The sequence below is a fragment of the Bubalus bubalis genome, chromosome 19 (assembly GCF_019923935.1).
Source record: "Bubalus bubalis isolate 160015118507 breed Murrah chromosome 19, NDDB_SH_1, whole genome shotgun sequence".
Classification (NCBI taxonomy): Eukaryota; Metazoa; Chordata; class Mammalia; order Artiodactyla; family Bovidae; genus Bubalus; species Bubalus bubalis.
The window spans coordinates 10,149,522-10,166,703 of NC_059175.1; the positions used below are offsets into that span (position 1 = coordinate 10,149,522).

The 17,182-nt window shown below is 39.4% G+C and overlaps 3 protein-coding genes across 5 annotated transcripts in view; 2 read left to right on the forward strand and 1 right to left on the reverse strand.

Annotated features, from left to right (window-relative positions):
* The window catches only part of RAD17 (RAD17 checkpoint clamp loader component), a 33,945-nt gene extending 33,020 nt beyond the window's left edge, over positions 1–925 (reverse strand). For 2 of the 3 annotated variants that reach the window (XM_006058932.4, XM_025270879.3), the window contains exon 1: positions 788–925. In XM_006058932.4, coding sequence (XP_006058994.2) covers positions 788–803 — 16 coding nt within the window. In that variant the 5' untranslated portion in view covers positions 804–925. Of the gene's footprint in view, positions 1–431; positions 698–787 lie in introns of those variants that run through there. The other variant, XM_006058933.4, reaches the window with a different exon arrangement.
* A 210-nt stretch (positions 926–1,135) lies between these two features.
* AK6 (adenylate kinase 6) lies at positions 1,136–16,689 on the forward strand. The gene is made up of 5 exons (XM_006058931.4): positions 1,136–1,274; positions 2,950–3,042; positions 12,679–12,737; positions 12,923–13,068; positions 16,225–16,689. The coding sequence occupies exons 1-5, from the start codon at positions 1,247–1,249 to the stop codon at positions 16,415–16,417; spliced, it is 519 nt and encodes a 172-aa protein (XP_006058993.1). The 5' UTR covers positions 1,136–1,246; the 3' UTR covers positions 16,418–16,689.
* Positions 1,223–4,791, forward strand: TAF9 (TATA-box binding protein associated factor 9). Its single transcript, XM_025270880.2, has 3 exons — positions 1,223–1,274; positions 2,950–3,042; positions 3,746–4,791. The coding sequence occupies exon 3, from the start codon at positions 3,763–3,765 to the stop codon at positions 4,555–4,557; it is 795 nt and encodes a 264-aa protein (XP_025126665.1). The 5' UTR covers positions 1,223–1,274; positions 2,950–3,042; positions 3,746–3,762; the 3' UTR covers positions 4,558–4,791.
* Positions 16,690–17,182: the final 493 nt, after the last annotated feature.

Here is a 17,182-nt window from a genome sequence, read left to right on the forward strand (position 1 = left end):
GACAAAGACTTTATATTTTACTATAAAGTTTTTCTGTAACGGTTTGTTCTTTTTTGAACACGTCATCAAGACATTTTTTTTGGCAACACTCTTCTGAATTTCATAGTTCTTCAATGTTTACATAAACTGGCGAACTCAGCAATTTTAAGTTTGCCAGAAGGAAAGTTTTTTAAAGTCAAAAACCTGTAAACTGAGCTTTATAGTTTGGAGACACACGAAATTTATGTGTAAACACTTCCACACACTAGAAAGCAAATCATACACACTCACAAATTTTTCACGACTGGGGACATCTTTGCAGTTTCAAAGAGGTACATAGGTGGAAAAAGCACCTCTTTGAGTGAACATAGTTGACAGGTCGAAATAAGAGAGACAGACTGTTGTTCTAGTCAGAATTCTAGTTGCTCTTTGAAAACAAGGCTGACAGTTACCTCCTTTAAAAAATAGGCAACTGTCCCTGAGGATACCAGGTTCCTGAAAAGAGATGTCAGCGGCAGAAGAGACCTTGAAGAGTATTTCTAGCACACCCACCACCACCCTACACACTGCACTGGAGATAACTAAGCTGAAATATTTGTCCAAGGTCAGGCTGCTAGTCAGGCGAGAGCCGAGACGAACTCCCGTGCCTCTGCTCCAGGCCAGAGCTCAGCACCCCCACCCTCTCACCCCCAGATGGGATGGGCAGTTCGGGAGGAGGAGCCACGAGAGGCCGGGAGGCGTGAAGGCAGACATGGATTCGCGTCTCGAGAACATATATACACCACAGCCGCAGCAACGACAGCCTTACTTTCGGGTAGCTGCATCCCCTCGCGGGCGGAGGGGAGCGGTGGAGCCCAGGTTCTGCTCCAGATGGAAGGCAAGCCACCCGGCCCTGCCCGAGCTCAGCGCGGAAGCCTCTGAGAGGCCCCGCCCCTCGGGGACCTTCCAGATCTGTCGGCGCTTCCGCGACCCAGTCCGGAGGACGGGGCCGCCTAAGGAGCGACTGTCTTAGGCATCCAGCGCATTGCCTGACTCGAAGCGCCGGCCCGACCGCTGCCGGTATCTCGGACCCTGCGATGCAAGCGTGTCCTCGAGGGCCGGGTAACCAACTGTGGGTGACGAGGCGACGGAGGTGGGTCTCGAGTGCCCCTCCAGGCCTCGAGTACCCCGGGCCGCTGGCGCTTGCCGTTGCCCGCCCCTGTCGGCCCCTCCCAGGAGTGTGTAGAGCGCGTGTGCAGAGGCGTGCGGAGCCAGCGCGGCGAGGACCATGTTGCTTCCGAACATCCTGCTCACCGGTCAGGGCGCGCGGTGGGGTGCTGTCGAGGGGCTGGGCTGGCCCGGGACGCCGAGTGCTCTGGGGCCTGGCCCGAAGGGTTCGCTTAGTGTTACGTGCGGAGGCTCGGCGAGGGTCGCGTGACGGGGTTGTCGCCAGGGCCTCTGGACCCGGCCCTCGCGGCGGTTTTGCGGGAGGCGGGGGGAGGGGACGACGAACGTTAATTCTGTTGGCGAGAGGTGGCCTTCTCGGTGAGGCGGAGAGAGGTAGATAGATCCAGCTCCCTTTTCTGGCAAGCTGCCTAATCTTTCTTAATCACGTTTTTGTTTGTAAAATGGCTGTTGCTTTACTTGGGTAGGGTTGTCTTTGGGTTGTTAGCTAAATAGCATAAAGCAGTATCTGGCCCTTAGATCTGTTAATGATGGATGCCATTATTAGGTCTTGAGGCTTCTTGAGCTGCCTCTCATTTTTCCTTTGTATCTGAGAGGTGAAAGGAGTCGGATGTTTGTGCTGTGGGTGATTCATTTGTCATATACGCTGGCGGAGGTTGCTTCAGGGGCTTTTTAAATTTTAAGAACAGAAGGCATCGACTGAGCATCTCTGGTCGTTTCTCGTCCAGAGGTGCTGTAAAATTCCCGGGATGATTGTGGGGTTTCTTCTGGGTCTTTGGATCCATGCTCAAGGCGCCTGTTGTATACGAGGGGCCCTAAAATGCCGCATAGTGACTTCAAGAATATTATTTCTAATTTGTTTAACTCTGAAAATGTTCTAACTGTTAAATTGTAGTAGGTAATAGCATCACGGGACATTCATGTCAAAATCTAATGGGTGTAGATGCTGTTGCAATACAAAATTGAGGCGCTCTTTGTGGAAACAAAGCAGTTGTATCTTTCAACAAAACAAGCATACTGGCAGCACATAAGTCTTGTCTGATTCTGAGAGCAGCAGATTAACGTCAACAAATTAACATTTAGCCTGCTCTTTAAGAGGCATGTTTTACAACATCTTATTTATTTGTGTCAGACAGTATCTTAGTTTTTTAATATTAAACCATATCATCAAAAATATAAACGTGAGCATTTTATTGAAAACATGGTGAGTTTAGGATTCAAACTTGGTGTATTATAGTGGACTGGAGGTAAAATGTTATTTTCCTTATAGGTTGACCTGAATTTATTCCTTTTATCTTTAATTATAATGACCAGATTTTATAATTTTGGCGGCATTAAATCTGAACAGCTGAAAATTAAGGGTATGATTATCTTGAAGCAATATGAAAAAGGGAAGGTGAAGAACAATGTATAGTATTGCCATTTATGTAGGAGAAGGAAATGTATGTATATATATTGATATATATGCACGCAATGTGTATATATGTATACACATTGAAACAAATAAATGGTGGCAGTTTATTTGAGGTGGCTAATTTTATTCTGGGAATTTCCATGATGGCAAACAGTCTGTGATTGGCATCAGATTCTCCCAAGCCCCACTTGCTCTGGTAAAATCAGATACACTGGGTGAAATTCTGATATCCAGCAGGCTTTGGGTTGTTCATTAGGTTATGGTGTGTGTTCATATAGGATTGCTAATTAGGAAACTCTTCATTTCAGTTGTTGAGAACCTTAAGGGCAGATCAGTGGCTAAAGTCTAATGAGTATTTCATGAACAGTATTTTTCTGTGGCTTGTCTTACAGGTACACCAGGGGTTGGAAAAACCACATTAGGCAAAGAACTCGCATCAAGATCAGGACTGAAATACGTTAATGTGGGTGATTTAGCTCGAGAAGGTAAGGGACACTTTGGTGTTAGGTTTGTTTATTTAAAAAGTGAGAGATAAAGAATGAAGTATTAGCATTGTATTTATTTTGTGAGAAAGAAGAGAAAATTTTCCATGAAGGAATTTGTGCTCTGTTGGGGACATAGAAATAGAACATATTGTCTCATGCTGTGTCCTGGTTATTTTGACTGCTGCATCCCCTCTGCAATTGGCTAGCAGTTTTTGTGGACAGTAATAACTGGAACAGCTTCCATGAAGATAGGACCGTTTGAATATGAGGAAGAGTATTTTGAGTTATGCTAAGCATATATGTATAGAGAGAAAGATAGTCTGTGAGCTTACTGGAAGGACAGAATTTTGAACTCAGGCAGTAGGATATGGCTGTACTAGATTAATTTGATGCATGCCTGCAAGCATCTGCACATATTTTTAAAGTATATGTTTTTACCTATTTTACCCTGGTTTTTCCCAGTCTTTCATCACTTCCATTATTTGTGTCTTCATCTTTTTATATTCTCTAATGGGTAGAAACTCCATAAATTTAAGTAAAGGGAACTTTAAATGTGCCTCATTAAAATTGAAAAGATGTAACATTTTTTAATTTCTATTTTTAAAAACTTGTATTTAAAAATTTTTAAGTTCCTGACAGTTGCTACTAAAGTAACTATTTCACATTTGATCTAATATACATATTTTTTTCAAATGATCTAAAGTTTGATCACCGGATATCATGGAGTCTGGCAAGATGGCTTCTCCCAAGAGCATGCCGAAAGATGCACAGATGATGGCACAAATCCTGAAGGATATGGGGATTACAGAATATGAACCAAGAGTTATAAATCAGATGTTGGAGTTTGCCTTCCGATATGTGACCACAATTCTAGATGATGCAAAAATTTATTCAAGTCATGCTAAGAAAGCTACTGTTGATGCAGATGATGTGCGATTGGCAATCCAGTGTCGTGCTGACCAGTCTTTTACCTCTCCTCCACCAAGAGATTTTTTATTAGATATTGCAAGGCAAAGAAATCAAACCCCTTTGCCATTGATCAAGCCTTACTCAGGTCCTAGATTGCCACCTGATAGGTATTGCTTGACTGCTCCAAATTATAGACTTAAGTCTTTACAAAAAAAGGCATCTACTTCTGCAGGAAGAATAACAGTTCCACGGTTAAGCGTTGGTTCAGTTACTAGCAGACCAAGTACTCCCACGCTTGGCACACCAACCCCACAAGCCATGTCCGTTTCAACTAAAGTAGGGACTCCAGTGTCCCTCACAGGGCAAAGGTTCACAGTACAGATGCCCACTTCACAGTCCCCAGCTGTAAAAGCTTCAATTCCTGCAACATCAGCAGTTCAGAATGTTCTAATTAATCCGTCATTAATTGGGTCCAAAAATATTCTTATTACCACTAACATGGTCTCATCACAAAATACTGCCAATGAAGCATCAAATGCATTGAAAAGAAAACATGATGATGATGATGACGATGATGATGACGACGATGACTATGATAATTTGTAATCTAGCCTTGACGCATGTAACATGTATACTTGGTTTTGAATCTGTTGTACTGAGATTAAACATGCATGCTAGATGTTTCCATGTTGTGTTCTAGAAAAAATAGTATTTAATGAGTAAATACGCTTACCATACTTTTCGATTGAGCTGTTGTGTTAGATTTTCTTTAATAGGATTAGTAATGGTTTCTCGTCAGCCTTTAAGTGTAAAAAATAAAGTTGCAATTCGTGCATTTAATTGTTGGTACTTTGGCAATTATGTTCTTAGTTTTTTTTTTTTTTTTTATAATTGCAGTTTTCCACCTCATCACCAACAGAAATAGCAGTTGGAAAAACTTGAAGTTGCTGCAGTCTACTCCTTCCATTAGAGTCACTTCTAGTGTTTTCACATGTTTAGATCATAGTATGATCTCTGGTGTTGAGTCACTCTTAGGGGCCATTCTTTCAGATTGCTGAAGTATAACCATGTCTGCTTTTTAGAGAGACCACTTGGTCAGGATTTTTATTTATAGTGAACCTTATCCATTTGGGCTTCCCTGGCGGCTCAGATGGTAAAGAATCTGCCTGCAGTGCAGGAGACCTGGGTTTGATCTCTGGGTCGGGAAGATCCCCTGGAGAAGGGAATGGCTACCCACTCTAGTGTTTTTGCCTGGAGAATGCCCTGGACAGAGGAGCCTGCCTGGCTGCAGTCCATAGAGTTGCAAAAAGTCAGACATGACTGGGTGACAAACACTTCCCATTTAGATTTACCTTTTTCAATTGCCAGAGTTTTTCTTAGGTCCCATTTTTCTATTCCTTTGCTTATATTTAAGGATCCTTGGTGTGTCTCTCAGTATCTCACTACTTAAAAATTTTAAGTTTTTTCCCAGCTTCCCTTTTTGCAGGTCAGTTATGTATCTTTGCTCATCATATTCTTTTTTTTTTTTTTTTTTCATCATATTCTTGATACTATAAGCTAGTATCATGCTTATATTTTTAATTCAGGTTTGGTGTTCAAATTATAGTTGATAAAACTTAGGTCTTTATTTGCTACTGTGTGTAGCTTGTCATTCTGCATTTTATACCCATATGAAATCTGGTTTGTTCCTTTGCCTGTGCAACTTTACTGTTTTTGATAAGTGATTTCAGAGTCACCCGTGTGCTTGTCGCTAAGTCATGTCCAATTCTTTTGCGACCCAATAGACTGTAGCCCGCCAGTCTCTTCTGTCCATGGTGGCTCTTCTGTCCAGCATGAAGACTGGAGTGGGTTGCCATTTCCTCCTCTCAGAGTTACATACAGTAGTCAATTTCAGTCATGTCTTCCAGTTCTCACCCACTCAATTTAATGTTCCTAAACTTAATGAAATTATAATCTGTCATGAATAGCATTGAGAGCAACAGTAACACCAGAACCAAGGATAATCCACAGTAAGACACTCTCCTCTTGAGTCTGCTTACACACATTTTAGCTGTGTGCCTTGATGGTGCATGGTCTTGACCATTCTGTTTGTATTTTATTGATGAGTTATTTAATGAGATGGAATCTTCCTTATAAATGGGGCATTTTTCCTCCTGTTACGCCAGATAAAGGATTCTGGTCTGATTTAATAACATGTTAGATGATGTGCTTTATTAGATTTTTCAAAATATATCAGATTTTTTGCCTCCCCCAGATGCCATTTGAATATACCTGAAAATATAACTAGGAGATAGTCTGAGACATTCAGCTGCCTCATTTTTTCCCAAATGGTAATATGTTTTAAGGGAAACCACTCAGTCTTCTACAAAGCACTGTTTCTCAATGGGGTGATTTTGTCCTTCGGGGGATATTCCGAGACATTTTTACTTGTCACAACTGGAGTGGGAGGTTTTCTTGTGATCTCTAATGGGTCGATGCCAAGGATTCTGCTGAACATCCTGCAATTCACAGGACAGTCCTCTGTCTTCATAATGAATTCAGTTCAGTCGCTCGTCGTGTCCGACTCTGCGACCCCATGGACTGCAGCACCCCAGGCTTCCCTGTCCATCACCAACTCGGGGAGCTTACTCAAGCTTGTCCATTGAGTCAGTGATACCATCCAACTATCTCATCCTCTGTCGTTCCCTTCCCCCGCCTTCAATCTTTCCCAGCATCAGGGTCTTTTCCAATGAGTCAGTTCTTTGCATCAGGTGGCCAGAGTGTTGGAGTTTCAGCTTCAGCATCCGTCCTTCCAGTGAATATTCAGGACTGATTTCCTTTAGGATTGACTGGTTGGATCTCCTTGCATACCAAGGGACTCTAAATTAGAGTCTTCTCCAATACCACCGTTCAAAAGCATCAATTCTTTGGCGCTTAGCTTTCTTTATAGTCCAACTCTCACATCTGTATATGAATACTGGAAAATCTTAGCTTTGACTAGATGGACCTTTGTTGGCAAAGTAATGTCTCTGCTTTTTAATAGGCTGTCTAGGTTGGCCACAGCTTTTCTTCCAAGGAGCAAGTGGCCAAGCTCAAAATGTCAGTAGTATTTCAGGTTTAGAAACCTGCTGTAAGTCATGAGACCAAAACAAAACTGGTTTTAAATTGATCTGCCTAAATGGAGTTTATTGCCATCCTGGTAATCATGTTAAATTTCTGTATTATTTGTAAGAGACCATCTATGTTGCTTAGAACTAAAGCAGGAAAAATTAGGTGGGGAATTAAGCTTAATAAAACTAGAGAGAGTCCTGACTGGAGGGACCAAGACTGCTTTCCTTATCCCTGTTCATTCAGTCTGCATTCCTCACTGCCCTTTCCCATGTGCAGTCATTTAATTACACTTGTTATCAGCATCCTTAATTTTTCTGCTTAATTTTTCATCCTAAATTTTTAGTTTATCGATCTTCAGCCTCTGTCCCTAACCCCAGCATGCTCATGGGTCTAGACATTAGATGCATTTCAAATATCTGGCTCACAACACTTAAAATCTTGGTGTGTTTCTAACCCAAGGGTTGGCAAGCTGCCCCTGGTTTTGTAGGAGCCACTAGCTAAAGAGTAGGCTGTAAATTCTGAAATATTTACTGTCTGGCCCTTTATAGAAAAAGCTTTCCATCCCCACTCTAACCTTTGTGTATCTCATTTTTCCCTTCACTTTAATCACCTACCACTAGAAGACTTGGAAACTAACTTATTCCTTGTCCTCTCACCAGCACTGCTACCCCAATGCTTTCATCTGATTCTCGCTTTCCCACCATATATGTCTTTTCCTCTGTGATCTTGTAATCCTGCCTCTCTGTCTAGTGATCTCATTGACTCAGACTGGTCAGTTCTTTTTTGCTGGTGACTCTGACTTAGACCAATTTCTAGACATCTACTAGATGTAACCATCTGGATAGTTCCTGGACATTTCCAAATTAATGTTTAGATGCTCTGTAGTCCTTCCTGACTGCTTGTCCACTCCTGATTCCTGTCCCACCACACATACAAATGCATTCACATGCTAGCCAGATGCACTTGGCTTCTAATCTTGATAGTTTAAAAAATCCGTTTGAAACCCCTATTCCATTCATAAGACCACTGATGCTGTGTCCCTGGTACCACTTGACCATCCTCAAGACCATTAGTGCTGAATCTCAGTATCTCATTGTTGTTTAGTTGCCGAGTTGTGTCTGACTCTTGTGACCCTGCAGACTGGAGCCCACCAGGCTCCTCTGTCCATAGGATTTTCCAGGCAAGAATACTAGAGTGAGTTGCCGTTTCCTACTCCAGGGGATCTTCCCAACCCAGGGATTGAACCTGTGTCTCCTGAGTCTCCTGCATTGGCAGGCTGATTCTTTACATACTGAGCCACCTGGGAACAAAGGATCATCTTACCTACCTTTTTTTCCTTAGCTTCAAGTTTCTACTTAGAAGTTACCTCCTCCAGGAAGCTTCCCCAAATATCCTGCTTATGTTCCTCACCTAAAAGATGCCCATCTTATTGCCCAAAGCACCATGATCCACAGCATTAAATATTACAATTTCCAGGTTACTTGTCTGTCATCTCTCATGTTACTGTAAACTGTTGAAGGGAAGGACTAAGTTGGTCTTGGTGTTCAATTTGTTCACTATTGTATCTTCATTTCCTCTAATTACTGGACATGGTGTTAGATAAATGTTTTTTGAAATGAATGTTTGAAAACTTGGATTACACTATTAAAATGTATTAACATGATTTTAAGAAATTCTGCAAATCAGCATTGCAATACATAAAGACTTTTAATAATAAAGTTAATACTGCTATAGTTGTATTTTAGACAACATATAGTAGTCTGGACTTAAAATATGAAGGAACATTTATCTACCCCAGATTCCCACATAGTACAAAATCAGCGGTAGGTATTCTTCATTTTGTGGCATTGTAATATATATATATATATGTATATATAGAAAGTAATGTAAAAATAATGGAGAAATTTAACAACCTAATTTACTTAAGTTTAATTACATACTTCAGCCAGTTAGTAAACAAGATTTAACTAATTCACTATTGTTGAGTATTTTAAGCATCTTTTATACTTTTTTCTGGTTAGAAATTCAGAGGTCAAAGAAATCTCTGGACAAGACATTTTTCTTGAAAAAATTACAGATTTCCAGGGCGGGCCTGGTGTGGTATTTCGGTAAGCCGGTTCCCGTGGGTGCAGCGGTGCGACGACCTGTTTTGCTTCAACAACATTTAACTTGGATCCACCTAGAGAAACTTTTGGGGTTCCTTTTTACTTAGAGTACCTCGCCCAATGGCTAGAGTACGTCTTCGTTGCAGAGGCCCCTGGTGGAGAGTTAATGGGTTATCAGATCAGATCAGATCAGTTGTTCAGTCGTGTCCAACTCTTTGCAACCCCATGAATCGCAGCACGCCAGGCCTCCCTGTCCATCACCAACTCCTGGAGTTCACTCAGATTCATGTCCATCGAGTCAGTGATGCCATCCAGCCATCTCATCCTCTGTTGTCCCCTTCTCCTCTTGCCCCCAATTCCTCCCAGCATCAGAGGCTTTTCCAATGAGTCAACTCTTCACATGAGGTGGCCAAAGTACTGGAGTTTCAGCTTTAGTATCATTCCTTCCAAAGAACACCCAGGGCTGATCTCCTTCAGAATGGACTGGTTGGATCTCCTTGCAGTGCAAGGGACTCTCAAGAGTCTTCTCCAACACCACAGTTCAAAAGCATCAATTCTTCGGTGCTCAGCCTTCTTCACAGTCCAACTCTCACATCCATACATGACCACAGCCAAAACCATAACCTTGACTAGACGGACCTTTGTTGCCAAAGTAATGTCTCTGCTTTTGAATATGCTATCTAGGTTGGTCATAACTTTACTTCCAAGGAGTAAGCGTCTTTTAATTTCATGGCTGCAGTCACCATCTGCAGTGATTTTGGAGCCCAGAAAAATAAAGTCTGACACTGTTTCCACTGTTTCCCCATCTATTTCCCATGAAGTGATGGGACCGGATGCCATGATCTTCGTTTTCTGAATGTTGAGCTTTAAGCCAACTTTTTCACTCTCCACTTTCACCTTCATCAAGAGGCTTTTTAGTTCTTCTTCACTTTCTGCCATAAGGGTGGTGTCATCTGCATATCTCAGGTTATTGATATTTCTCCCGGCAATCTTGATTCCAGCTTGTGTTTCTTCCAGTCCAGCATTTCTCATGATGTACTCTGCATAGAAGTTAAATAAACAGGGTGACAATTTACAGCCTTGACGTACTCCTTTTCCTATTTGGAACCAGTCTGTTCCATGTCCAGTTCTAACTGTTGCTTCCTGACCTGCATACAAATTTCTCAAGAGGCAGATCAGGTGGTCTGGTATTCCCATCCCTTGAAGAATTTTCCACAGTTTATTGTGATCCACACAGTCAAAGGCTTTGGCATAGTCAATAAAGCAGAAATAGATGTTTTTCTGGAACTCTCTTGCTTTTTTCCATGATCCAGCAGATGTTGGCAATTTGATCTCTGGTTCCTCTGCCTTTTCTAAAACCAGAAGTCTCAGTGGCAAGGGAAGAATGGCATGGGCACATCACAGCTCTGTCGTTGTCCTGGAATTTCAGCGCCGTGGTTTGGCTGCTAAACTTATGGAGTTATTAGAGGAGGTTTCAGAAAGAAGGGGTGGATTTTTTGTTGATCTCTTTGTAAGAGTGTCTAACCCATTTGCTGTCAACATGTACAAGTGGCTAGACTACAGAATGTACACGATAGTCAGGAGTACTATTTATTCAGTGCTCAATGGGGAGCCGGATGAGGACTCTTTACAATATGAGGAAAGCACGATCCAAGGACACTGAGAAATCCATCATACCTCTTCCTGTGAGGCCAGAAGACACTGAATAACCATGAACAGTGGTTCTTAGGCTGATGATGCTCCAGATAGTTTATGGACAATATTATTTTTATTAGATGATCTTGGAGCTCTATTAGGAGAAAAGGGGATCATTTAGCTCTTAAAGACTTCAAGAAAATACAGGTTATTAACTTATTTTAAGTCTTCTTTTCTACTAGCAATATTATACCTTCTAAAGCTGTTCACTGTAATAAAATCCAATAAAAAAGGCATTTAGGTCAGAAGGAAACATTCCACAGACATGGCTCAAAACACTATTCACAATGTGCTAGGGAAAAAGCTTGCTCCAGTCTCCTAAACTCTGTTCCTGAGAACCGCTGCTATATATACATTTTTTATCTTGTATTGAACTTAAGCTTTAAAAGCATATTTGAAATGTATGAACCTAAGATATATAATAAAATGCACTGTTGACTCTAAAAAATAATTACACATTTTCAGAGTCAATTTACTAAACACATAACAGTTATAAAAAGGCTCATTTAATTTGCATCTCTTTAGTAGCTGGGAAAGTCCAACATTTTTTTCATGTATTGTTTACTAATTATCTTTTCCATTATGTGTAAATTGTTTTTTTATTATTAGGTTACTGTTTTTGAGATATTTATATAATCTACATTTCAGTCCTTTGTCCTGGTTTAAATATTTCTCCCTGCTATTAAAAAAAATTCTTCAAGAAATTTAACATTTTATTTATTTGAATCAGTTATTTTTTTCACAAACTCAAATGAATCATTCCTTTGTAGAGTTTAGTTTTCCATTAGTTATCTTTGGAATGTAGTAATTAACTTTTTAATCCATCTAGAACTTGTGGTGTAAAGTAAGGGTTTAGATTATTTTCTATATAGTTAACCAGTTTTCCCCACACCAAGACAGTTTAACTTTTTAGCAGGTAAGAGTTTCTGGTAGCTGAACAGTAACCCAAGAAGTCGGAGGTCACACTAGGGTGCTAGAGAAGTGGTTCATGTGCTCAGAATCGGTCCACAGGCCGATTTCCAGGCAAGACAGTTAAAATTGCCTCTGCCTTCCACTAACCCTCGGGGACTACCCTTCTGTCACTTCAGAACTTATGCCCATTTTAAGCTTATTTCATCCTGTGCCACATTGTTAGGGGGAAGAGGGAGAAGACTATAGCATGCGTTTTGAGATGGCTAAAAGAATGATCTAAGTCTGCCTCGTGAGGACATGCCTCCCAGGGGTTCAGGTTGAGTGTGGGATTGGTATGTCTCGCCTCCTTATGACACACTTCATTTGAAAGAGAACGAATTTACTGGAAAGTTTTAATGTTAGATTTAAATTTGCCTTCTTTATGCCTGCCCCCATCATTCTTGTTTTACCTTCTGAAATTTAACCCTTGGCTTTTGGGGATGCTGGAAATCTAGACGTTCAGGAGCATCTGTATACTGACTTTCCTTCCCCAAACCCCGTGAATGTGACCTCGGTGACAAAGGGTTCATTCGTGGAATCAAGTGCCAGTTGTTGCTTTTAATAAGTTTCATATCCTTGGCCTAATAAGTTTGGAACTTAATCTGCTGTTAATGTATGTGAGTGTTTAGGACCACAAATACTGAAGTTGGTTCTCTGTTGATGGTTTCAGTTTTGAAACCATCAATAGCTAAAGCGGTTGCAGATATACTGTTACCCAAATTTCCTTCTAGACAAAATTCTAATTTATCCGCATTGCTCATTATATTTGGTGTCCATGTGACACTGTTGTATTAGTGCCCTCTCTTATCTCTAAAAAAGTAATTGAAAATTACTGAAAGTTACCGAGAAAAGACTACTTTAATACTCCAATGTAAATCTCTTTTAGGGCAGTTATATGATGGCTATGATGAAGAGTATGACTGTCCCATTTTAGATGAAGATAGAGTAAGTACAATTTTTTAAATAAAGTATACATTTAAAAAATTTAATAGGAAAGTTGACCTTAGGTTTTTTTTTAATTGATTGAATACTGAGGTGATAATATTTTTTTAGCTTATTTATTTTATTTATTTTTTATTGACCTCAGTTTTTAAAAGAGTATTCATCTTTATTTTTTCCCTTTCTTACAGGTAGTTGATGAACTAGAAAGCCAAATGAGTGAAGGTGGAGTTATTGTTGATTACCATGGTTGTGATTTCTTCCCTGAACGCTGGTTTCATATAGTATTTGTCCTGAAAACAGATAACAGTATTTTGTACAAAAGACTTGAAAATAGGTAAGAAAGGAAAAACATTAAATTCTTAAAGTATTATATAAACTTTTATTCAGATTCCTGAAGTTGGCAATTACTAACATCACAAAGGTTCTATTTGAAAATGTGACTGCTTTATATTTTGTTCTCATTATAAACCAAGTCTGTATAGTACCAACATCCTGAACCTAAGAGAAAAGGATGCATTTGTAAAACACAAGCAGTAGTTTCTGACCTAACTGACAGTCTGATTCAGTAAAATGTACTATATAGCAACTATTTAGTCATGCTTTTTCCCTAATGTAAAGCTTCTCTAGGAAAACAGCCAAGACAATAGCATATTCTTTGCTATGGAATGAAAATTACCCACTTAAATCATTCTCACATCAGAAGTGAGAAAACTTATGAAAAACTAACAAGATAAATTAACATTTCACAACATATTTGAGTTCATCCTTTCCAAGAGAGCATCAGGCTTAATCTAGAATAACCAAAAAAGCAAAGTTTTATGGAAAACATTTCCCCACTGTCTTTTGATTCAAGCTGTGGCAAAGGGGGAATTTTAAAGGAATTTAGAAAGAAGTTTCGGGAAGGAAAATTCCAGAAGTTTGCCTAACTAAGGTCAGGTTCAGAATTTGTGTTCTCAGTGATCATAGTCAACTCTGACTAAACACCGTTGAGTTGTGTGTGTGTGTGTGTGTGTGTGTGAGTCGCACTCTTTGCAACCCCATGGACTGTAGCCTGCCAGGCTCCCTCTGTCCATGGAATTCTCCAGGGAAGAAGACAGGAGGGGGTTGACATTTCCTTCTCCAGGGGATCTTCCCAACCCAGGGATCAAACCTGGGTCTCCCACATTGCAGGCAGATTCTTTACCATCTGAGCTACAAGGGAAATCAATCCTTGCACAAAAAAGTATAGTATGAAATATACAGGAAAAGTTAGGTGGGAATAATACCTGAAGCTTTCATCATCTTTCTTTAGGCAGGAAAAGCCATTAAAAATATTTGAACAGAGAAGTAATAGAGACAATATGGTATATATGCCTTTTCTCAAAAACCATTTAACATTTTTATTAAAAATTAAAATTTTATGTAAATAAAGATTAAAGTATGAGAAAAGCAGTCTTGTTTTTAACCATTGAAAAAATTAATCACCTATTTAATTTTTTTTTTTAATGTGTAATCACCTATTTTGGAGAAGGCAATGGCACCCCACTCCAGTATTCTTGCCTGGAAAATCCCATGGGCGGAGGAGCCTGGTAGGCTGCAGTCCATGGGGTCGCAAAGAGTCGTACACGACTGAGCGACTTCACTTGCACTTTTCACTTTCACGCATTGGAGAAGGAAACCCACTCCAGTGTTCTTGCCTGGAGAACCCCAGGGACGGGGGAGCCTGGTGGGCTGCTGTCTCTGGGGTCGTGCAGAGTCAGACACGACTGAAGCGACTTAGCAGCAGCAGCAGCAATCACCTATTTAAAGAAAAAAACCTTATTGAAATAAATTCATATACCATATGAATTGTACAACCAATTTGAAGCATACACTTCAGTGGTTTTCAGTGTATTCACAGAGTTGTATATCCATTATTATAACCAATTTTTAAAAATGTTCACACCTCCACCCCCCTCAAAAAAACCCATACCCATTAGCGGTCACTCCCCATCTCCCCTTAGTCCCCAGTCCCAGGCAACCAGTAATTTACTTTCTATCTCTGTGGATTTGCCTATTCAGGACTTTTTATAAATGAAATCATATAAAATGTGATCTTTTGTGTCTGGCTTCTTTTATTTAGCATAATGTTTTCAAGGTTCATCTGTGTTGTAGCATGTACCGGTACTTCTTTTCTTTTTATTGCCAAATAATATTCCATTATATGGATATACCATATTTTATTTATCCGTTTATCAGATTATAGACATTTGGGTTGTTTCAACTTTTTGGCAATTATGAACAATGCTGCTATGAACATTCATGCATGTGTTTTTCTGTGAACATTATGCATTCATTCATTTATCTTGGGTATTGAAGTTTCTCTAGGAATAGGATTTCTGGGTCACATGTTAAATAGCTACGTATAACTTTCTGAGAAACTGTCAGACATTCTCCATAGTGATGGCACGACTTTACATTCCCAAGAGGAGTATATGAAGCCTCCAGTATTTTCACATCCTTATTATCTTTTTGATTGCAGCCATCCTAGTGGATATGAAGTAGTATCACATTGTACTTTTCTTTTTTTTTTTTTTTTTTTTTTTTTTAATTTTATTTTATTTTTAAACTTTACATAACTGTATTAGATTTGCCAAATATCAAAATGAATCCGCCACAGGTTTACATGTGTTCCCCATCCTGAACCCTCCTCCCTCCTCCCTTCCCATTCCATCCCTCACATTGTACTTTTCATTTGCATTTCCTTGATGGCTAATGATACTGAGTGCGTTTTCATGTGCTTATGGGCCATTTGTATATCTTTTGGAAAAATATCTATTTAGACCTTTTGCCCAATTTTTAATTGGATTATTTGGCCTTTTTTACTAAGTTGTAAGATTTCTTTATGTATTTTAGATGTAAGTCCCTTATCAGATATAAGATTTGCAAAAACTTTCTCCCATTCTGTGGGCTGTCTTTCCATAACGTTAATCACCTTTTGAGTAGTTCAATCTAATTTTGATTGTTAGAAAATTGAATTAATTTGAGTCTGAATTTTCCTTACTCATTTCACTAACTAGCTGGCTAATTTACATCTTCCTAAAGATTATACAAGTTAATTTTTTCAGTGTCTTTGGAACTGGTAAACTACAGATACATCTGTGTGATCTAGTACCCAATTAGTATATGATATTCTTTACCATGTGCGTTTTATTATATGCCATTTATTTGTTTTATCTGTCTATATCTTAATTCCTCTAACTTTAAAAATTTAGAACCATAACTATTTAGACTGTTTAATCTCATAGCTGGGCATCTGGCTTGAGGTAAGTAGATGTTTGCTAATTGAATGGCTGACAAATTGTAGGGGGAAGAATGCCAGCCTATTATTTCTAGGTAAAGAGATGAAGAAGTATTTTTGTGTGATTCTTCATGTGTTCAAAAAGTGTATAGATTCTGAAGTGTCCAATTTCTAATTTGTTCCTAAAACTCTAGTTAATGCCATTCAGATTATCTCCTCTTTGCCTTCTAGGGGTTATAATGAGAAGAAACTAAAAGATAATGTTCAGTGTGAAATTTTTCAAGTTCTTCATGAAGAAGCCTTAGCATCCTACAAGGAAGAAATAGTGCATCAGCTGCCGAGCAATAAACCAGAAGATCTAGAGGATAATATCAATCAGATACTGAAATGGATTGAGCAGTGGGTCAAAGATCACAGTTCTTAACAAGAATGGCCACTGCACAATCACTCTTGACATCTCTCTGCTGATGTCACATGAATTATTCAGTTATCAATAAAACTTTCTCATTGAAATTGTGCTGTTAGACTAGCAGATGGATAGTATAAAGGTTTATGTTTGGGTTTTTTTCTCTATGAGAAAGCTAAACTCAAATATATTGAATAATACTATTAAGGATTGAGAGTTAAAACTGTAAAAGTTTATTAAAGAAGAAAATGAAGATGATCTCTTAAAATAAAACACCGGTTAAAGATAAAGCATCGATTTTCCATTTTTCTTTCTTTTAAAAAAAAAAGTGGTAATACTTGCACTCTGTATAGAATTAAAAATGTACAAAAGCATATACAGATGGTACCCAACTTAAAATGGTTCAGCTTAGGATGTTTTGACTTTATGATGGAGCAAAAGCGAGAACATACACACTAGAAATTGATAGCTTATGGTGAATGGTGTCTGATTCGTGATCTCCGAAGAAGATTTAGCTTCGGGACCAGGGACCAGGCTTGATCACTTGAGCTTTTGTGTAGCAGAGTGTTATTAAAGTATAAAAAGGACAGAGAAAGCTTCTGACACAGACATCAGAAGGGGGACAGAGAGCCCCCCTTCCTAGTCTAAGCAAGGGAGTTATATGCATTTTTAATTAGTTATTACAATAAATCAAAAGAATGTCTCAAGGTTGTAAAGATCTTACTAGACCCCTCCCATAATTTACATTTTTAAGGTAACAGGATTAGCCAGAAGGTTTTCAGG

Coding starts and splice junctions, on each gene's coding strand:
- AK6 (XM_006058931.4), top strand. CDS start 1,247: ATGTTGCTTCCGAACATCCTGCTCACCG. Junction 3,043..12,678: donor GGGTGATTTAGCTCGAGAAG/GTAAGGGACACT, acceptor AATCTCTTTTAG/GGCAGTTATATGATGGCTAT. Junction 13,069..16,224: donor TACAAAAGACTTGAAAATAG/GTAAGAAAGGAA, acceptor TTTGCCTTCTAG/GGGTTATAATGAGAAGAAAC.
- TAF9 (XM_025270880.2), top strand. CDS start 3,763: ATGGAGTCTGGCAAGATGGCTTCTCCCAAGAGCATGCCGAAAGATGCA.